At 39.1% G+C, this 20,619-nt stretch overlaps 1 protein-coding gene across 3 annotated transcripts in view; it reads right to left on the minus strand.

The window, feature by feature from the left end:
* Positions 1–1,863: 1,863 nt before the first annotated feature.
* The window catches only part of LOC117523091 (signal-induced proliferation-associated 1-like protein 2), a 258,904-nt gene continuing 240,148 nt past the window's right edge, over positions 1,864–20,619 (minus strand). For 2 of the 3 annotated variants that reach the window (XM_034184507.1, XM_034184509.1), the window contains 4 exons: positions 18,527–18,658; positions 10,002–10,119; positions 2,510–2,585; positions 1,864–2,168 (listed from right to left, as the gene is read on the minus strand). In XM_034184507.1, the coding sequence (XP_034040398.1) occupies positions 2,022–2,168; positions 2,510–2,585; positions 10,002–10,119; positions 18,527–18,658 (473 nt within the window). In that variant the 3' untranslated portion in view covers positions 1,864–2,021. The remainder of the gene's footprint in view (positions 2,169–2,509; positions 2,586–10,001; positions 10,120–18,526; positions 18,659–20,619) is intronic. The other variant, XM_034184508.1, reaches the window with a different exon arrangement.

Below are 20,619 nucleotides of genomic sequence, written 5' to 3' on the forward strand. Positions count from 1 at the left end.
AAACAAAATCAACATGTCTGATACTAGTCGCGAGCATAAAGGCACCTGTTAGAAAGCTGTGTTTAGTCAACAATCATGCCGGTTTAGATGAGTAAAGATATGCTTTGATAAGAGCGGCTGGCTTCTTCTTCTAGTCTTCCTCTTTGCTCCGTTGTGTGTTACTGTCTGTGGCACTGCCCCCAGTGGTCAACAACACTGCGGTACACAAGAAAAAACCCAAAGAAGGTCCCTGGTTTTTCATGTAATGAGACTTTTGGCTTATTTTAGTTCTTCATTGAAAACTAATGTCTACATTTAACAAAGAATTATATCGGGATGCATTGTATCACACAAGATCGAATCATTCTATAATAAAAAGCATCACTCCTGAATCATATTGTCGGCAATGTACCATGATACGTACTGTATAGTTTAATAAAAGTGTGATGCACTGTCCTGAGTAAATACCCCAGATCCAGACCTAATCTTTAATCTTTTGCCCCTCATCCCATAATCTGAACCTACAAAACCAAAATCTGACGAACATCTGTCCATAACCTCGTCAGTTATTGGAAACTACCACAAGCACATATTTTTACAACTACATTTATTAAAAAACAAAAAGTACAACAAAACAAAAAAAGCAACCATTGCCCCATCAAGGCTGAGACAGTTTACAGAGACGTTATTAAAAGCATACAAATCAGCAAACTGTAACCTAGCAGCATCCAAATGTTGGAAACTCCAAAAATCATCATTTATATATTTAAATATATACTTTTTTGTTTGTTTGTTTGTTTGTTTGCCCTGGCAAGCTACACACTTTACAACATACACAGAGCTCTATCTGTCCTTAGTGCAGAAACAATGACAAATACCCTTAATAAAATAAACAACTTCAGGTTAAATAAGCTTAAATAATAGTGTTAAATACAAGACACTTCTGTGGCAGATATGTACAGAAATAAACACATTTGGCATTGTAGTGTGGATCACTGCTGGTGCTGCTCTGCATCAGCAGTTTGCTGTGATAAACTACGTGCGCACACACACGCACTTTTATATCAGTGAGCCACAGACAAGGCATGTATTTATAAAAGAGGCCTAAAAAGCAAACAGAAACAATACTTTTACAACTGAGAGTTTTAGGCACAGTCTGTCAAATACAACTGCTTCCTGACAGCAACGCTTCACCTTTGTGCTAATTTTTTAATTTTTTTGAAAAACACAGTTTTGTAATGACTACTTTGTTATTGCTCACACATTTTTTTCTCAGTGAATTTAAAACTACAGACATGTAGGTGTAGGGAATGCACCTTAAAAAAAAAAAAAAAAAAATCAAGATTACTGCCATTTGACCAGCTGTGAAATAAAAAAAAAAAAAAAAAAAAAAAATACACCCTCAAACATTCAAACATCAGGCCTCCAAACGTTTGCAACTTTGGAAAGCAGAAATAAAACAATGGTCTCAGTTGAGCTACATTCATGTCCCCTCCCTGCTGTTCTTTTCAACACCACCGCGTGTGGAACCCACTTGGTGCCAGCAGACAGTAAGTACCACTTCATGATGCTCCGTGCACTCCTCCACCCGCTCCCGTTTCCTGCAGCCGCCACAGAAAACAGCCGTGTGACTGCGCGCAGAATAATAAAGTACAGTAGACTGACGTCACATATGTAGGTAGATTATAGTTTGACTACAGTAAATGAGCTCTACGGTTAAATTCCATTAGTGGAAAAAGATGCCACGGCTTGGAGCCGCTTTGAAGATCAGGAGGTTTCCCATGAGTCTCGTTTGCCAAGATGGAGAAACCTTTACCTTCAGAAACAGCCCTGCACCACAGACAGAGGAGGCCACCAAAAAATAAAATCAGGTCTGGATTGGGGTTTGTAGTCTCTCTGCGTCAGGCGCGGAATGCAGCCTCCTGAAGAGGTGTTTTAAAAGTTTTGGTTTGTTTTCAAATTGTCTGTGGATCATCTGGGGAGCTTGCGTAGGAGTTGCGTTGGTAACCAGGAGGTGCAAAGGCTGTCTCACTCCTCATCTTTCAGGGCTTCTTGTCAATGGAGTGAAAAAACCACTCTGTGAACTTCCTGAGCTGAGCCGCTGCCGTCTGGCTCTCCTCCTGCAAACGCATGTTGTCCTGCCTCAGGTGCTGCACCTCCTCCTGCAACATCGCCTTGTCCTCCTTCTCCTGATAACGGCACAGAAAAAAAGCACATGAGCGACGGTAGATAAGATTCCCGCTATTACAGGAACATCCGCCTTCCCGCCGCACTGTAAATGAGAGGCAGTAACAGGACGACGAAGCAGATAGAGTATTTCCTTTCTCTAATTTAAGAACATTAGTGGAGGTGGGGACACGTTAGACCAGGGCACAATAATCAAAGGAAGCAGGACATTGAATTAAGTGGACGAGTACATATGACAAATTCAGGAAATCATTACTCAGCGTCTATTGTCCTGAACTCTGTGACACAAGCAGCAACTCTCAAAACTGTTCCTAATTCCTGCTGTAGATACTGAAGACGTCACCTTTCTGAGGTCGTTCTGTAGCTGCCTGAGAATCACCTCCAGCTGGTTCACTTTTCCAGTCAGAGTGGAAGGAGACCTGTAAGGGACAAACAAGACAATTTTTTTTTTTATATTTATTTCATTCATTTAAAAAAAAACAGAAAAGCAAAAAACAAAAGCACCACAATACCAGAATGAAAAGGAGCAGAAAGAAGAACAAGTCTTATGATTTCTGCCCCTTTTAACAATACAATCTTTCAATATACAGCATCATAGTCAACATTATTTAACAGATTGCATTTCTTTAACTTGTCACATACCACTGACCCATTTCATAATTATGACCATTAATTAATAGATTACATCACTGACAGGTTACATTTAAACTTAAGACACTCCAAACATTATTAACAGTTTACTTTTTTTTTTTTGACTTTCTTGCAGCCCACTGACTTACTTCATAGTTTCATACTTACTTAATACATCTAATTTAATATGTTTTTTAAATAATTTAAGCGACCTTAATTCTTTAATTTCTTTATTAAGATTGTTCCATAATTTGACACCATTTACTGCAATACTCCTTTCCTTTACTTTGGTTCTAAATCTTGGTTTTTTAAAGACTTCTATTCCTTTCAATTTATAACTACTTACTCTTTTTTCAAACATACGAGGTCTCCACAAGTTCTTTTATACTCACTCGACTGGTAAGCACTGAAAGCCGAGATAGACATGTCCAAACTTGTCCTCTAACACTCCGAAACGGAGGTGTTCCTTTGTCTCGCTTCATCAGCGAATCAGTCGTGACGCGCGAAGCCTCCGTGCGGCTTTCCGTGACAAAATCTCTTGTTAAAAGTGAAATCTGCCGGAAAATGGCTGATGTCCAGGTCTTGTGATAACCAGAGAAAAAGCACACGACGGTCTCGTATCCACAGAGCCATCAGCTTAGAAACGATCCAGTGGTTTGTGCCGCGTCGTCGCAGCTCGCAGCGCGGCGCACCGACCGTCCTTTAAAGGGGTCCTTAAACCTGTAGTTAAAGTCCTTATTCTCTGTGAAGCCCGTAAAATTTTCACTGAAAGCCAGATAAATTTTTCGAATGGTTTCCAGGTGCCAGTCTCTAACAGCTTCTGAAAAAATTCTGATGGAAAAAAAGTCCTTTTCATTCCGCCATTTCCAGACAATGAAAATCCGACGAGGGGGCGGGACCACTCCTTCCACAAGGCGTGCTCACAGGCGAATGACGTCACCGACACGCGTGGAAAAACTCACGCATGCGCACAAGGGTTCAAGCATGTCTGACGTAAAAACATATGAATGAAATCCATATAGTTTTTGAAAAAAATAAAAAGGTACGATACTTTATGGACAGACCTCGTATTTTGAATGTTTGCTGGTAAAGTATTTTTATTAACTTGGTACATCGTTTGTAATATTTTCAAAATCGACTAAATCATGAAATTTAAGTACCCTATACTTAATAAACAATGGATTAGATGGATCTCTAAAACCACTGTTACTAATCACTTTTAAAGCTCTTTTCTGCAAAATAAATAAAGGTTGTATATAGGTTGTATATGTTGATCCCCAGATTTCTACACAGTAAGTTAAATATGGGACAATCAATGAATTGTACAATGTTAATAAACCATAACTATTTAATGAATATTTTACTTTATGCAAAACAGCAATGGCTTTCGCTATTTTTCCTTTTATGTAATTTATGTGTGACTTCCATGTAAGATCTTCATCAATCATGACTCCTAAAAATTTCATTTCTTTTACCCTTTGTATATCCATTCCATCTATTTGTAATGACACATTATTTTTTTTTCGCTCTATCATTAAACAATATGAAATTTGTCTTATTAATATTTAGTGACAATCTGTTTATATCAAACCAATGTTTAACTTTTTCCAACTCTGTATTTATCACTTGTGCTACTTCCTGTATATCTGATCCAGAGTAAAACAGCGTTGTATCATCAGCAAATAAAATGCTGCCAAGCACATTGGATACATTCACAAAATCATTGATATACAAAATGAACAGTTTGGGTCCAAGTACCGATCCTTGTGGTACTCCATAAATAATGTTACACAATTCTGATTTGGTATTATTTATCTGAACAAACTGTTTTCTATTTTCTAAGTAGCTTTTTACCCACTGATATGCAACACCTCTTATTCCATATTGTTGTAACTTGTGGAGCAATCTTGAGTGGTCTATAACATCAAAAGCCTTTTTCAGGTCAATAAAAATACTTACAAAATAATCCTTATTATCTATTGTTGTTGATATTTTCTCTATTAGTTCCATAATTGCCATAGCTGTCGAATGTTTTGTTCTGAATCCATACTGAGCATTATTTAAAATATGTTTCTCAATAAATTTATCCAATCTTGTTACAAAAACTTTTTCCATAATTTTAGAAAACTGTGGAAGCAATGATACTGACCTGTAATTAGAAAAATTATGTTTGTCTCCATTTTTATATAATGGGACTACCTTAGCAATTTTCATTTCATCTGGAAAAACCCCAGTTGACAGAGACAGATTACAAATATAAGTAAATGGTTCAATAACAATTTCTATTATACTTTTTACAGTCATCATGTCTAAATCTTCATGGTCAGTTGATCTTTTGCTTACACAGTTTTTTACAATATTTCTTATTTCATCTTTTTCCACATTGTCCAGGAAAATACTATTGACCGTATTTACCAATGTACATAATTTATCTTCTATTATTGGTTTATTTCCCACCAGACTTGACCCTACATTTGAAAAATAATCATTAAACCCATTTGCAACTTCTTTTATATCATATATCTCTTTATTTTCCTTAAAGTAATTTGGAATAGTTTCTTTCGTTCCATCACTATCAATCACACTTTTTATAATTCCCCATGTTATCCTCATATTATCTTTACTCTTATTTAGTTTTTCACTGTAATAATCTTTTTTTTGTTTCCTAATTATTGTTAATAGTTTATTTTTATATTTTTTGTATTTATGTTCTGATTCCTTTGTTTGCAATTTTAAAAAGCACCTGTATAAATAGTTTTTCTTTGCACAAGCATTTTTTATTCCCTTTGTCAGCCATGGTTTATTTACTCTTTTCTTACTAATTTCAATTAATTTACAATTTTTATTGTATGATTTCATCAATATTTTCATAAATGAGTTATATGCTACATTAACATCACTGACATAAACTTCTTCCCAGTTTTGATTTTTAAGGTCATATTTTAATGCCTCTAAGGCTTTTACTGATTTATCTCTTTTAAAGTTTATATCAGTTTTTTTGTTGTACCTATTTTTATATTTAAATATTGAAAAAATTGGCAAATGGTCGCTAATATCTGTCATGAAGATCCCATTCTTGATAATTTCATCTGTTCTGTTTGTAAATATATTATCAATTACCGTTGCACTTTGCGATGTAATTCTGGTTGGTTTTGTTATCAAGGGGAATAACCCCAAACTATACATTGAATTCACAAAATCACTTAATCTTTGGCAGCTGGAGCTTTCTATGTTAATATTAAAGTCCCCACACATAAAAAGCGTTTTGTTTTTAATTTGATGGAATAATTCAATTATTTTATCTGTAAATTTCACAACACAAGAATCTGGTGCTCTGTATACACAACTGATTAAAATATTCTTAGATGTTTCATGTACAAGTTCCACTGTTACAATTTCTATGACATCATTCATAATTGTCATTTCTTCAACAATTGTACACATCAGATCTGTTTTTGTATACAGAGCAATACCACCGCCTTTTTTATATCTTCTGTTTACAAAATACAGCTCATATCCCTCCATTTGAACTTCATCCATGAGATCATCTTTAAGCCAAGATTCAGTGATTGCAACAATATTAAATCTATTTTTAAACTGATTTAAATATTTTATTATTTGTGACATTTTACAATACAAGCTTCGACTGTTTATATGTATGAGTGACAAGGTATCTTCTGCAATTTTTTCACTATTCAGCTGTTCTTACTGTATAATACTCACAACCAATCGTTTTTAAGTCAAATATACTTTCATCAATATTAGTGTCTATGTCATATATTTTATCCTCTGTTTCCATGTTTGATCTGATTTTTTGTTGGTCCAATTTTAAATTAATTAAATCGTCATGGTATTTATTCATCAAATATGAGTAAAAATAAATATGATTAATATAAATATGAATAAATATTTATGATTTTCATGTGACATCACCAATCCCATCAACCCTTGCTGAGGTGTGTGTCAAAGGTTTTATTTTGATGTAGCGTGCAGGTAATTAGGACAGGTTATGGTCAACGATGACAAATTTGGTCGACAGAGGGGATCGTGAGGTTTTTGGACACCGTTCACAGATACGTCCAACAACTATCAGTAAATAAACAGCTTGTTTTTCTATTTATTTCGACACCTGCAGCCAACACGGCCGTTTGAATGGTCATCTAACAAACAAATTCTACAGCAGTGTGGACGGCTGTCTGATGCAAAAGCAGGGCATTCGCTGTCTATTCAAATGAAGAGAGGAACAAGGGAGTGCTTGTGGCTACTCTGAGGCTCTGAGAGTGAGTTTAGCTGAATGAGGTGGACATACAAAAGAAATGTGAAAATGCTTTTATGAGTAACTGAGAGGGTGTGGAAAAAGTACAACAGTTTCTTCTTCTCCCACTTTTGGGTGTGTTACTAATTCTTCTTCTCCCACTTTTGGGTGTGTTACTAATAGTTCCAGCATGTGGATGACCTATGTTGGCATAAACTACATTCACATAACGCTAAAAGAAAAATGGCTGTAACTTTGGCATTCTTCATCTCATGGAAAATTAGGAGCCAAGAAAACATTCAAAAGACTGAGTGTCCCTTTTTTACATGTTTACACTTATTCTACTGCGCATATTCAAAAAGAGCATTCATATGGGAAAAAAAGGAGATAGGGTGTGAAATATGGGCAGCACGGTGGATTAGTGGTTAGCACTGTTGCCTCACAAGAAGGTCATGGGATTGATTCCCACATGGGCTTTCTGTGTGGAGTTCACATGTTCTCCCCCTGTTTGTGTGGTTTCCCTCCGCTCCTCCCACATCCAAAGACATGCAGGTTAGGTGGACTGGAAACTTTAAATTGTCTCTAGATGTGTGTGTGGGTGTGAATGTGTTTGTCTCTATGTGGCCCTGCAGACTGACGTCCTATCCCCAGGGTGTACGCCGCCTCCCGCCCTGTAACTGCTGGGAGAGGCTTCAGCTCCCCCCCCTTAAATGAAGTATGTTGTTGAAGATGAGCGAGTGAAGCCTTGGTCCCACCAAATAATAAAGCCATGAATGGATTTGTCAGTGATTTTTCGAATAATGATCCACGTATAAATCTATCATGTATCTGCTATGAAGAAGCCTCTATGTACCTCGAAAAGTGCCAGGAATCAGCCTCTAATGAGCCACGACCGACCTGTCATTTGAGCCCCATCTAGCCCCGAATGGCTCGTGTCACCGTATAAGATCCATGTCAAGCTACATATGATCCATGAAGCACCATGTAACGCGACGTTGGTGCACGTTTCGGCATGGGTTTGGTCCAATCCACCACCAATCCTACACCTGGTCCCTTTAAAGTGTGGGTTTTCAATTCACAGCAGCCATTCAAGATGTCACATTTTTTAGACACAGTCCACAAAAAAAAACAAAACAAAAAAAAACAAAAACAAAAAACACTCCTGCACAGTGCCGCCGTTGTGCGCATCCGTGCACCAGGCTGCTGTTCACCTGTGTTCCAGAGTCATTAAATGCAGCAGTTCTGCGTGTTCACCCAGCTCTCTGTGCCCACAAAAAAAAAAGACACCACAATGAGGTGGCCGCTTTAATTATATACAACCGCAACTGTGTGGATCACCCCCCCCCCGCCCAAAATAAAAAACACAAAACAAATCCACAGACCAGCTAGAACCAAACAATGGGTTCCTGGACAGTTGCCTCTGTGCTTCTTCGCGCTGGCCTTATTTCTTCCACAGCTTCCATTATTTTGACACCGGTGATCCAACTTTTAACTTTGTCTTCATCCGTTAATGTCTGCAAAATCACTCTTTTGCGCGCTCACGTCCTGCTAAATGCTCGTCTGGAGTCATCAGCATGTATAGTGTGTGCCTCATGTGATGTTAAATCTATCATAAACATACTTTTACAGTTGCTTATGAAGAAGGAATGAACATGCACCTGTTTTACCAAGCTATTACAATATAAACATTACAAATAATTACCTTTTAAGCTGTTCCAAATATGTTCTCCACTTCAGCGCACGTAACAGAGAGGAAAAAAGCTCCAAATGCCCTCTGTGATCCCAGAAGTGATTAGAGGTGTTTTCAACATCCAAACTGACAGAAAATGATTGATCCGCTACAAAATAATTATTTTATATATAGGGTTCAGCGCACAAAGCAGTTGGGATTGGAGTGCGCAAGAGGGCTGAGCCAAAATAGCCTGTCCTGTTCTCGTAGCTGCTAGGTGCTCAGATAATGGGTTTTTAACAGCCTCGTCCACACCACAAACATGCCTCTAAAATCCTTGTTTGCTCTTGCAGTAACTCATACACAAACTGCCCCATCCTGTTGTTCTAAATTTTGAAATTCTTGAAATTAGCAACATGCTCAGAGATGAGCCTTGTTAGCCGAATATTCTGCCTCTAAGAGCCTCTCAGAGCCACTATTCTCCCACTTTTGTTGAATAACTGGACTCATACAAGAAAAACATGCTACGTGGCTCATTATTCGGTGGGACCAGGGTTTGAGGATGTAAAACAGTGGTGTCCAAAGTATTCTAGAAAGGGCCAATGGGTCAACCAATAATCGGTCGACCCCTAGAGTAAACAATGCACTGCAGAAGGCGATGACATAATGTTTGCAAGCTAACAGTAAATTATGAAAGAAGCTGCTACCAAAAATATATACGCCAGCACTTGAATATGTCTCAGAATCTGATGTTGTATATTTGTTTACAATGCCAAATGTCTCACTTGACTCTTATCATGGTGGCCAGGTTCCCGACAATGATGACATATGCATCGCATTTTCACGTTCACGGATATGCATCCCAGAAAGCCATGGTTTGAAACCTTATCCACACCTTGGAAAACCCTAAAAAGGTGCAAGAGGTCATCCATGTTGAATGAGGATATTTCTTCATTGGGTCTTTGTTTCGTTTTAATAGTGGTGTGATTTACAGTGTTTGAAAATTCCCTTTTTTTCAGTTACAAACTCATCCCTTGCAGCCCATAAGTTTGTCATACATGACATCACTGGGATGTTATAGTGCAGGTGTGAAATAGCTGTTTTTGCACACATCGTATCGTACAAGTCTAGATCACATTTGTGGGCAATGATGATCTTCACCAACCACTTTGTCATGGTTATAGACCATGACCTTAAAGGATGCATGTCTGTGAAAGTGAGAAGGAAGCTTTACTGTGTTGTTTTTGAGCGTGTCATTTAAGACTGTGGTAAAACGCCTACTCCGCTTCCAGCGTTGCTCCTTCTGCCTCGACCACTCGTCTGGTCAGCTCTCTTGAAATCTGCAGAGCCTCGGCCCGCTGCATGTCAGTCATGGTACAGAAAGACACCACACGCTGGTCTGCATGGAGAACACATCACATGAGAGGTTTTAAACCATTAAAAACAGAACTTGTGTTCAATGGTTCATGATTTCAACATGCAACAAACTAGAGCACAACACAAACCATGTCAACTACTGAGAAGATGAAGCACTTATGTTTTGTATAAATGAAAGCTTTTGATTTAAGCACTGCTGCAAAGGCCTCCTATAACCACAGACATAACCAGACAACAAGGAAACAAGGTGCTCAATAAAACATTTCTTGGCAATGGCAGAGTGATTCCCCGGGGTGTTCAGGGTCCTCACTCCCCCCAACCACCCGGTGTTTCTACTGACAGCTGTTTGGTTGGGTTGTTTTCCAGATAGCTGTGAGGCACCAGTCATGCCTATTTTACCATATCAGGCCCTTAAGCTTGTTCAAAAGCTTCTGGGTAAACCCAGACTTGGCATATTATGCTTTGGGACTGCTCACTTTGAGGCATAATGCTTTTCTCTTTAGAACTCCTCTCGCCCTGCAGTCCTGACACCAAAGATACAAGCATCTACATATTCATAGAGATGATTAAACTAAGTCTTCCTTTAATTTGGCCCCAAATGAAAGCTAATCCACTCCAAAACAAAAGCTGATTGAGCCTGTATTTGGTTGTTGAAATGAGGCAGGAAAGGGAGACTCAGCTTTAATTTACATATGAATGAACACTTTCTTCATATTTGATGTCTGCATCAGGAAGATTAAAGACTTTTACAAAGCAGTGAGTGCAGAAAACCAGATTATCTTTTTTGCATGATGCAGTGTCCAAATTTACAGGACAAACTCCAGGAAAATAAAAAGTTTAAATTGAAGACAAAATACTGTACATTGATTCTATTTTATTCCAGACTGTATGAACTCAAGATATTTCATGTTTTTTGTGTTCAACCTCATTTTATTTGTTAACTTAATATACCTGTATCATTCATGCATTTAATGTCTGCAACATATAGATGTGCAGGTGACGCCATAGATCATGTGATATGTGCTCATGCAGCCATACTGGACAGCAACTTCCGCATTGCCTGAACGGCAATTGATTGAACCTTATGTTTAGCAGGTGTGCTTTTTCGCTTTATTTACAACTGTCTACACAAATTATACCAACATGGTGTTTCATTGCTGTGCATACAATTGCACGAGACATCAAAAGAAGGGCTCCTGAGTACATTTTTTATTGTTTTCCTGCTGATAAAGAGCAGTGTGAAAAGTGAGTTTTCAAGTTCTCCGTCTGATGTTTTTTCTGGATTAATTTGTCCCTCAACAAGTTCTTCAAACCTCCAAGCCAAAGGTAAGGTGTACAATTTCCTCCATGAATTGAGGGTCATTTGAGAGTCTTTGTAGCTTTTTGACTGTGTTGTAAAGTTGGTCATATTTGCTGACTTTTATGCCAAACGTATTTGATCCATGATTGAAATCTAATCCAAGTGTGCACTGCGAAAACTATTAAAATATGATGGGAGAGGAAGGAGTGAAACCGTAAAAGTGACAAATCACAGCCTTTTGGCGGTGTCCGATTTAATTAGCAGGTGCACGTCAGACTGCGGGTCCCGTGTCTGAGCATGGTTTGAAAAAATAAATGGTCAGTCTTTTAATAAAGGAAATGCGGTAACCACTTTCCTCGAATCAGTCAGTGTCAGTGCTGAACTTTAATTTATACCTCTGTTATTGGTCACGTCCAGACTACTCTGTCCGGTATGTGGAGGGGTGTTTAATGGAAATGCATTGTGGTCAGACAGGACGTTTTGGCCGATGTGAGCGAAAAACCGTTATATACGGTGTTTATTACACGTAAAACCATACAAAAACATTGGAACTTTTGCTTTTGGCCGGTATCTGGTTTATACAATGACTGTTTAGGCGAGTTTTACTGTACTTACTCTGGCTTTTATATGTCATCAGTAACCCAACTGATGACCACATCCTGCACCCATCCAGCCATGAAGAAGCTGTATGCATCCAAACTTCTATATGCCTTCAGGGTTTCTCCTGTGTCCAGTGTTGATAAAGTAGTTGAGAAGGCGTGGATATCATACCCCACGTCTGGCTTCCACTCAAAATCGATAGAACTGGTGAACTTCTTGAGGGACTCACGTTGATTCTCTGTATTTTCTCTAAATACCTCTTCTGATTTTCAGGACTGAGAGCTTTAGCTATATGGGACAAATTAGCTTGGTCGTCTACCAATGTTCCAGCATCGGCCATGCTGTGTGTACACGGAGCTTACCGTCCAGTATGGCTGCCTACACAAAACCGCGTGTTGTGTGTGACGTCAATGCACATAGTCTATTCCCAATTTGAAATGTTGCCTTTCCTTCTCAGAACAGTTAAAAGACATTTTGACTTTGAGGACACCAAGTGATGAAGCATTTCAGGTGTTATGTTGGCCTATTCTTCCTGCAAACACATTTTAACGTGCAACAGCACGAGGTCATTGTTGTCTCATTTTTCTTTGCCAAGGGCACTGACATAACCCCACATAATGATAAACCCTGGCTTTTGAACTTTTCTCTGTTAACAGTCTGGCTGGTGCTTTCCGTCTCTGGTTCAGAGCACAAGGTGTACATTTCTTCTAAAAAAGAATTTGGAATACCAATTCGTCTGACCACAGTATATATGTCCACAGTGAGATGATCGAACCCAGACACCTTCAAGCCCAGAGAAGTCGACGCTGCTTCTGGTTAAAGTTATCATCAGGCTTATTTTTTGCACAGTAAAGTTTTAAGTGGCATTAGTGAATGTCTTCTTCTCACAGCAACGAAGTCCTGGGTTTGCTTCCAACCTGGTCCTTTCTGTTTGGTGTTTGCATGTTCTCCCTGTTTTTCCGTGGGTTCCCTCCAGGTGCTCTGGCTTCCTCCCATGTACAGACACGTGCAGGTTAGGTGAATTGTAAACTTTAAACTGAACGTAGGTGCGGGTGTGAATGTGTTTGTCTGTCTATATGTGTCAACCCTACAATCGATAACCAATGGTATAGGTTAAAGCCCCCCACCCCCACCCCCCCGCGCCGAACTGCGACCCTTAAATGGAATAAGTGTGTACAGAAAATGAATGAATAAATGAATGAAGGGACATCCTCTGCCCATCTTTGCTCCTGCCTTTCGTGGATGCTTCTTTGTGCAAAATCATGATTACAGTCATCAGCTGACATCATCTGGACTTTTTTTTTTTTTACCTCATTACTGACCCTAAACTGCTTCTGTCCCAACTTTTTTAGAATGTGTTGCAGGCCTGAAAAGTAGAAATGGATGTATGAAGTTGACAGACCAAACATGAAATATCTGTGTTCATACTGTCTGCAGTGAAACAGAAGACAATGTAAATGTAAGAATCATTGCGGCATTTTTATTTGGATTTCCAATCCTGTCTCAACTTACTCTGATTTGGGACTGTAGGTTAATATACAAGGATAATGATGACATTTAGTTGTCTTTATGTTTAATTTTTCATCAGCCTATAAATACTAATAAAGTAAAAAAATGCCTAAACAATTTCAAAACCCAAGGAAGAATGACTTTTAACAGAAAAAAAAACAAAAAAAAAACAACACACAAAATACCCACAGATATTTAGTTTCTTTTATCACAATCAGTCAAAACAATTTTATTTCTAATTTTAAAGTTAAAGCATTTTATCGTAGTTTTAGAGCTGTTTGAAGCAGTTAAAAAATGTCACTGTACAAACATGTTACATTCAAATAAAACCAGACCATATCCAATTTAACCAGATTAAAGACAGTTTAAGACATTTTATTACTGATTTTAGACCTTTATAAATCCAGTGAAATATCAGCCATGAAATGTAAAACATTCTGCTCTTGGTATGGCACAACTGAAAATAAAGAAGATTTCTAAAACAGAAAGGAGAAAACCATTTCTAGTCAATTCATCACAAGTTTAAAGGATTTCAAACCATCTGAAAAGAACTTTGCAAACCCAGGACAGATAAACACGTACGAAAATGTGGAATAATGGTAACAGCTACAGTTCTGAAATATGAAAAGTATTTTAGAGTGTATTTCACCAATGTTATAGATAGCAGAAATGCTTTACATACCACACATCCTCATTTCACTGCGCTGAGCTTGTTAAACACACATATGACACGACGGAAGCCTGAATCCACTTTCTCCTCGGCATCAAGGCTCCACTTTACTCATCACTTTGTGATGCTGCAAAGGGGCAGCGAGGCTGTCGTGACAACTGACTTTTTGCTGCCAGTAACACTCTGCCTCATCTCCACTGACTCTCCGTATGTTTAAATGGTATATTGGGGGCTATGCAACAAGCATTCATTACATCAAAAATGAAAACCAGAGAGGATTCATTTATTATGACAGATTTTACAACCCCTGGCAAAAATTATGGAATCACCGGCCTCGGAGGATGTTCATTCTGTTGTTTAATTTTGTAGAAAAAAAGCAGATCACAGACATGACACAAAACTAAAGTCATTTCTAATGGCAACTTTCTGGCTTTAAGAAACACTATAAGAAATCAAGAAAAAAAAGATTGTGGCAGTCAGTAACGGTTACTTTTTTAGACCAAGCAGAGGAAAAAAATATGGACTCATTCAATTCTGAGGAATAAATTATGGAATCACCCTGTAAATTTCCATCCCCAAAACTAACACCTGCATCAAATCACTGCTCGTTGACATTAACCCTATGTCATGAAATTGACCCTATGTGTCTTTTTGCAAGGAATGTTTTCACAGTTTTTGCTCTATGGCAAGATGCATTATCTTCTTGAAAAATGATTTCATCATCCTTAAACATCAGAAAAGTGTCCAAAATATCAACGTAAACTTGTGCATTTATTGATGATGCAATGACAGCCATCTCCCCAGTGCCTTTACATGACATGCAGCCCCATATCATCAATGACTGTGGAAATTTACATATTGTCTTCAGGCAGTCATCTTTATAAATCTCATTGGAACGGCACCAAACAAAAGTTCCAGCATCATCACCTTGCCCAATGCAGATTCGAGATTCATCACTGAATATGACTTTCATCCAGTCATCCACAGTCCATGACTGCTTTTCTTTAGCCCATTGTATCCTTGTTTTTTTCTGTTTAGGTGTTAATGATGGCTTTCGTTTAGCTTTTCTGTATGTAAATCCCATTTCCTTTAGGCGGTTTCTTACAGTTCGGTCACAGACGTTGACTCCAGTTTCCTCCCATTCGTTCCTCATTTGTTTTGTTGTGCATTTTCGATTTTTGAGACATATTGCTTTAAGTTTTCTGTCTTGACGCTTTGATGTCTTCCTTGGTCTACCAGTATGTTTGCCTTTAACAACCTTCCCATGTTGTTTGTATTTGGTCCAGAGTTTAGACACAGCTGACTGTGAACAACCAACATCTTTTGCAACATTGCGTGATGATTTGCCCTCTTTTAAGAGTTTGATAATCCTCTCCTTTGTTTCAACTGACATCTCTCGTGTTGGAGCCATGATTCATGTCAGTACACTTGGTGTAACAGCTCTCCAAGGTGTGATCACTCCTTTTTAGATGCAGACTAACAAGCAGATGTGATTTGACGCAGGTGTTAGTTTTGGGGATGAAAATTTACAGGGTGATTCCATAACTTATTCCTCAGAATTGAGTGAGTCCATATTTTTTTCCTCTGCTTGGTCTAAAAAAGTAACCGTTACTGACTGCCACAATCTTTTTTTCTTGATTTCTTATAGTGTTTCTTAAAGCCAGAAAGTTGCCATTTGAAATGACTTTAGTTTTGTGTCATGTCTGTCATCTGCTTTTTTTCTACAAAATTAAACAACTGAATGAACATCCTCCGAGGCCGGTGATTCCATAATTTTTGCCAGGGGTTGTAGGTTGCAGGCTATGCTGCCTGCTCACTAGTATCCTTGTTAGTGTAAAAAAAAAAAAAAAAAAAACATGCTCTTGTTGTTGTGACAGATGAGCAATAAACTGTCATGAAGGTGGTTGATAAATTACATAATCTAGAAAACAGAACAAAAGGAAATGATGCTGACCATGAAATGGCTGAGACATGTCAATGCCAGTTAAATAAAATCAGTGTGGCTGACTGAAAAGCGTGCTTTCAGATTTCAATTCAATTTCAATTTATTTAATTTATACAGCACCAAGTCACAACAAAGCTGCCTCCAGGCGCATCACACAAGTACGGTCTAACCTTACCAACCCCTAGAGCAAGCACATGGGCAACAGTGGCAAGGAAAAACTCCCTCTGTTGATATTGAGGAAGAAACCTCAAGCAGACCAGACTCAAAGGGGTGACCCTCTGCTTAGGCCATGCTAACAGTTTCAAGATTTTCACAAACATTTAACAGGAACTGATCAGTCATTCTGTGTAGCAACAAAATCCTTCTTATCAAAACAAGTCGTCACAGAATAAATCACTTTCTTGAAGAAAACCACAAATGGTCAACCGCACACTAAGTCCATAAGTGGGTCACAGCAGGTCATATGAAGTATCTGCCATTCTCTAGAAAATATCTTCTACTGGATCACTTTTATACTTTATAGACACAAGACCCAAAGAGGACCAGAAATTAGCGCAAACCATCTACAACCCCTGGCAAAAATTATGGAATCACCGGCCTCGGACGATGTTCATTCAGTTGTTTAATTTTGTAGAAAAAAAGCAGATCACAAGACATGACACAAAACTAAAGTCATTTCAAATGGCAACTTTCTGGCTTTAAGAAACACTATAAGAAATCAGGGAAAATTATGGAATCATGAAAAACAAAAGAACGCTCCAACACATCACTAGTATTTTGTTGCACCACCTCTGGCTTTTATAACAGCTTGCAGTCTCTGAGGCATGGACTTAATGAGTGACAAACAGTACTCTTCATCAATCTGGCTCCAACTTTCTCTGATTGCTGTTGCCAGATCAGCTTTGCAGGTTGGAGCCTTGTCATGGACCATTTTCTTCAACTTCCACCAAAGATTTTCAATTGGATTAAGATCCGGACTATTTGCAGGCCATGACATTGACCCTATGTGTCTTTTTGCAAGGAATGTTTTCACAGTTTTTGGTCTATGGCAAGATGCATTATCATCTTGAAAAATGATTTCATCATCCCCAAACATCCTTTCAATTGATGGGATAAGAAAAGTGTCCAAAATATCAACGTAAACTTGTGCATTTATTGATGATGGAATGACAGCCATCTCCCCAGTGCCTTTACCTGACATGCAGCCCCATATCATCAATAACTGTGGAAATTTACATGTTCTCTTCAGGCACTCATCTTTATAAATCTCATTGGAACGGCACCAAACAAAAGTTCCAGCATCATCGCCTTGCCCAATGCAGATTCGAGATTCATCACTGAATATGACTTTCATCCAGTCATCCACACTCCACGATTGCTTTTCCTTAGCCCATTGTAACCTTGTTTTTTTCTGTTCAGGCGTTAATGATGGCTTTCATTTAGCTTTTCTGTATGTAAATCCCATTTCCTTTAGGCGGTTTCTTACAGTTCGGTCACAGACGTTGACTCCAGTTTCCTCCCATTCGTTCCTCATTTGTTTTGTTGTGCATTTTCGATTTTTGAGACATATTGCTTTAAGTTTTCTGTCTTGACGCTTTGATGTCTTCCTTGGTCTACCAGTATGTTTGCCTTTAACAATCTTCCCATGTTGTTTGTATTTGGTCCAGAGTTTAGACAAAGCTGACTGTGAACAACCAACATCTTTTGCAACACTGCGTGATGATTTACCCTCTTTTAGGAGTTTGATAATCCTCTCCTTTGTTTCAACTGACATCTCTCGTGTTGGAGCCATGATTCATGTCAGTACACTTGGTGCAACACCTCTCCAAGGTGTGATCACTCCTTTTTAGATGCAGACTAACGAGCAGATCTGATTTGATGCAGGTGTTAGTTTTGGGGATGAAAATTTACAGGGTGATTCCATAATTTATTCCTCAGAATTGAGTGAGTCCATATTTTTTCCCCTCTGCTTGGTCTAAAAAAGTAACCGTTACTGACTGCCACAATTTTTTTTCCTGATTTCTTATAGTGTTTCTTAAAGCCAGAAAGTTGCCATTTAAAATGACTTCAGTTTTGTGTCATGTCTGTGATCTGCTTTTTTTCTACAAAATTAAACAACTGAATGAATATCCTCCGAGGCCGGTGATTCCATAATTTTTGCCAGGGGTTGTACTAGAGAGATTAGAGAAGAAGCAGCCTGAGTGTTGTCCTGTTGGGTTCATGGTGTTAAAAAAATCTCTACAAGCACTAAGGAGAAGAAACACAAAGTGCTCTCCCATGAAAGCAAACCAGCAAGCACTTGCAGATTGCAGACATAAAGGGTGGTGCACAGATAAACAGAAACACGCTAAGCAGCCAGGAGCAGGGTTAGACAAGGTGCCAGCAGCGTCAGCCAGGCTGGTTACCTTCAAAGGCCCGTGCTGCATCAACCAGGTGAGACCAGTCCAGGCCCGAGGCAGTGTCTGGGAGGGGCATGAGGCCCGGGTCGCTGAGCTTGGACCTGTCCGCCAAGGAGCCGTCAGAGAAGCAAAACTCATCTGCAGAGACAGGCAGGCACTCTAATCAATGTCGGGGCCTGGCCTGAGTTCAGGGCCATCTCTGAGTCAACCATCAGCTTTTGTGAGAGGACTGGAGGAAGCTAAGTGGAGGAAAGGCAGTGGGGAGCCGCACTGCTAAATGCTGACATAAATTTCTCTCATTTCAGAGTTGGACTTCAAAAATACCTGGGTTTAGTCTCTACACTGAACTTACTTACTCAGACGTACGTTCATCTGCTGCTACTGCTGCTGCTGTTCTGAGGCAGACACACCTACAGTAAGTAACAAACTGCTGCAAAGATGGAGTGATTTAAGTTTGAAACAGAGGGTTTATGTATGTCGTAGGGTCTACTCTAATCACAGATGCATTAAACCACATTCTCGGTGTGTAAGGGGCGATAAATGAGTCATCAAAGTGAACGTCTCCGTGTTTCAATCAATACTGCATTTCCTTCCTTTTGTGTCCTGCACCTTGTAGCTCAGAAAGACGGGGAAAGCAATAAAGAAGCTGCCATTTTGCAGAGCGCCATTTAGAAACGCATGGCTGGAGAAGCAGACAGACAGAGAGCTGGAGGTGATGCTGACACTCTCCTTTCAATTTACCCAGCGTCTTAGAGCTTGAGTGATTCACTGTTTACCAAATTGGGCTGTTTCAGTGTAGGAAGGAGCCCCTACTCACAAGTACCCTTCAAAACAATCAGGAATACATCAGGTTGACAGCCCAAAGAGAGCAACATCTCTTTTCCCCAAAAGCCATTTTCCATCAACAGCGGCAGCCGGAGATGGTGGACAAGCGGTATGGAGATGAGGCAGGAGGGACGGAGGGGATGCGGACAGGGACTGATGAGTGAATGATACATGATGTACGACAGACACTGCGACATTCGTGATGGAAAAATAAGCCCGTTCATGTCACAGATATTGAGACTGCAGAGGAACAGCAAGACACATCACACATATCATAATTTATACATATTCAGAGGATACTGAAAGTCCTGTACACTGCAGGAATGGAGGCTTCTGCCGGCAGTGACAGGTGTTTGCTTTATGGAGGCGGAGCAGCAACTCCTTGCAAAAGCATACTATCTCATCCTAGTTCCAATTAGTATGCGACATTGAGGAGCGCTGCTCAAGTGTGCACCAGTTGTGTTAAAAAAGTCTGTGAAACAAAAGGAGCTCTTCAAACAAGAATGTATTTTATAACTGGAATATTATCAGGTGCCAGAAATGAAATTTCCATTTTCAGAAAGTTACTTCCACAATCTTCAGTTACAAGGCACGACTGACAAGTTTTGAGCCTTACCCAGAAAAAGTAGGATGTGGTTCTCCAGCTATTGCATTCTGAGAACAAACATTTTTCAAGAATGTTTCTGTGAAAGCTCTTCGTTGTCCAGGTGGTTTCCATAGTAGAGAAGCTTGAATCTTCGACTGGACTGGGTTGCTTGACGCGAGGACGTTTCGCTTCAAATCGCAGAAGCTTCCTCAGCTAAAATTCTTGCTCTGGTAGTCTGACTTCTGTCTTGACTAGACAGAGTAAGAATTTTAGCTGAGGAAGCTTCTGCGATTTGAAGGGAAACGTCCTCACGTCAAGCAACCCAGTCCAGTCGAAGATTCAAGCTTCTCTACTATTTTTCAAGAATGTGTGAAGTTTTGACTCACTGGGTGCAATGTTGAGAAACGTTGGCTTCTAAGAATGCAAACAATGGAGAACCACGCCCTAGTTTTTCTGGGTCAGGCTCAAAACTTCTCATTCACACCTCGTATTTCAACACAGATCAGGATATTGACAAAGGCTTTATGTTATTACAGAAGTTAGCAAATAAACACTGCATCATAGAGCAGACTGTCAGCTTTGATGTAATGATAATTACTTTCACACTGATTGAACTGTGTAAGTTACAGCACCTTTTGTGTGTAGTCGCCCATTTTCAAGGGACCAAAAGTCACTGACTGGCCAACTG

This window comes from Thalassophryne amazonica, chromosome 13 (assembly GCF_902500255.1).
Source record: "Thalassophryne amazonica chromosome 13, fThaAma1.1, whole genome shotgun sequence".
NCBI lineage: Eukaryota > Metazoa > Chordata > Actinopteri > Batrachoidiformes > Batrachoididae > Thalassophryne > Thalassophryne amazonica.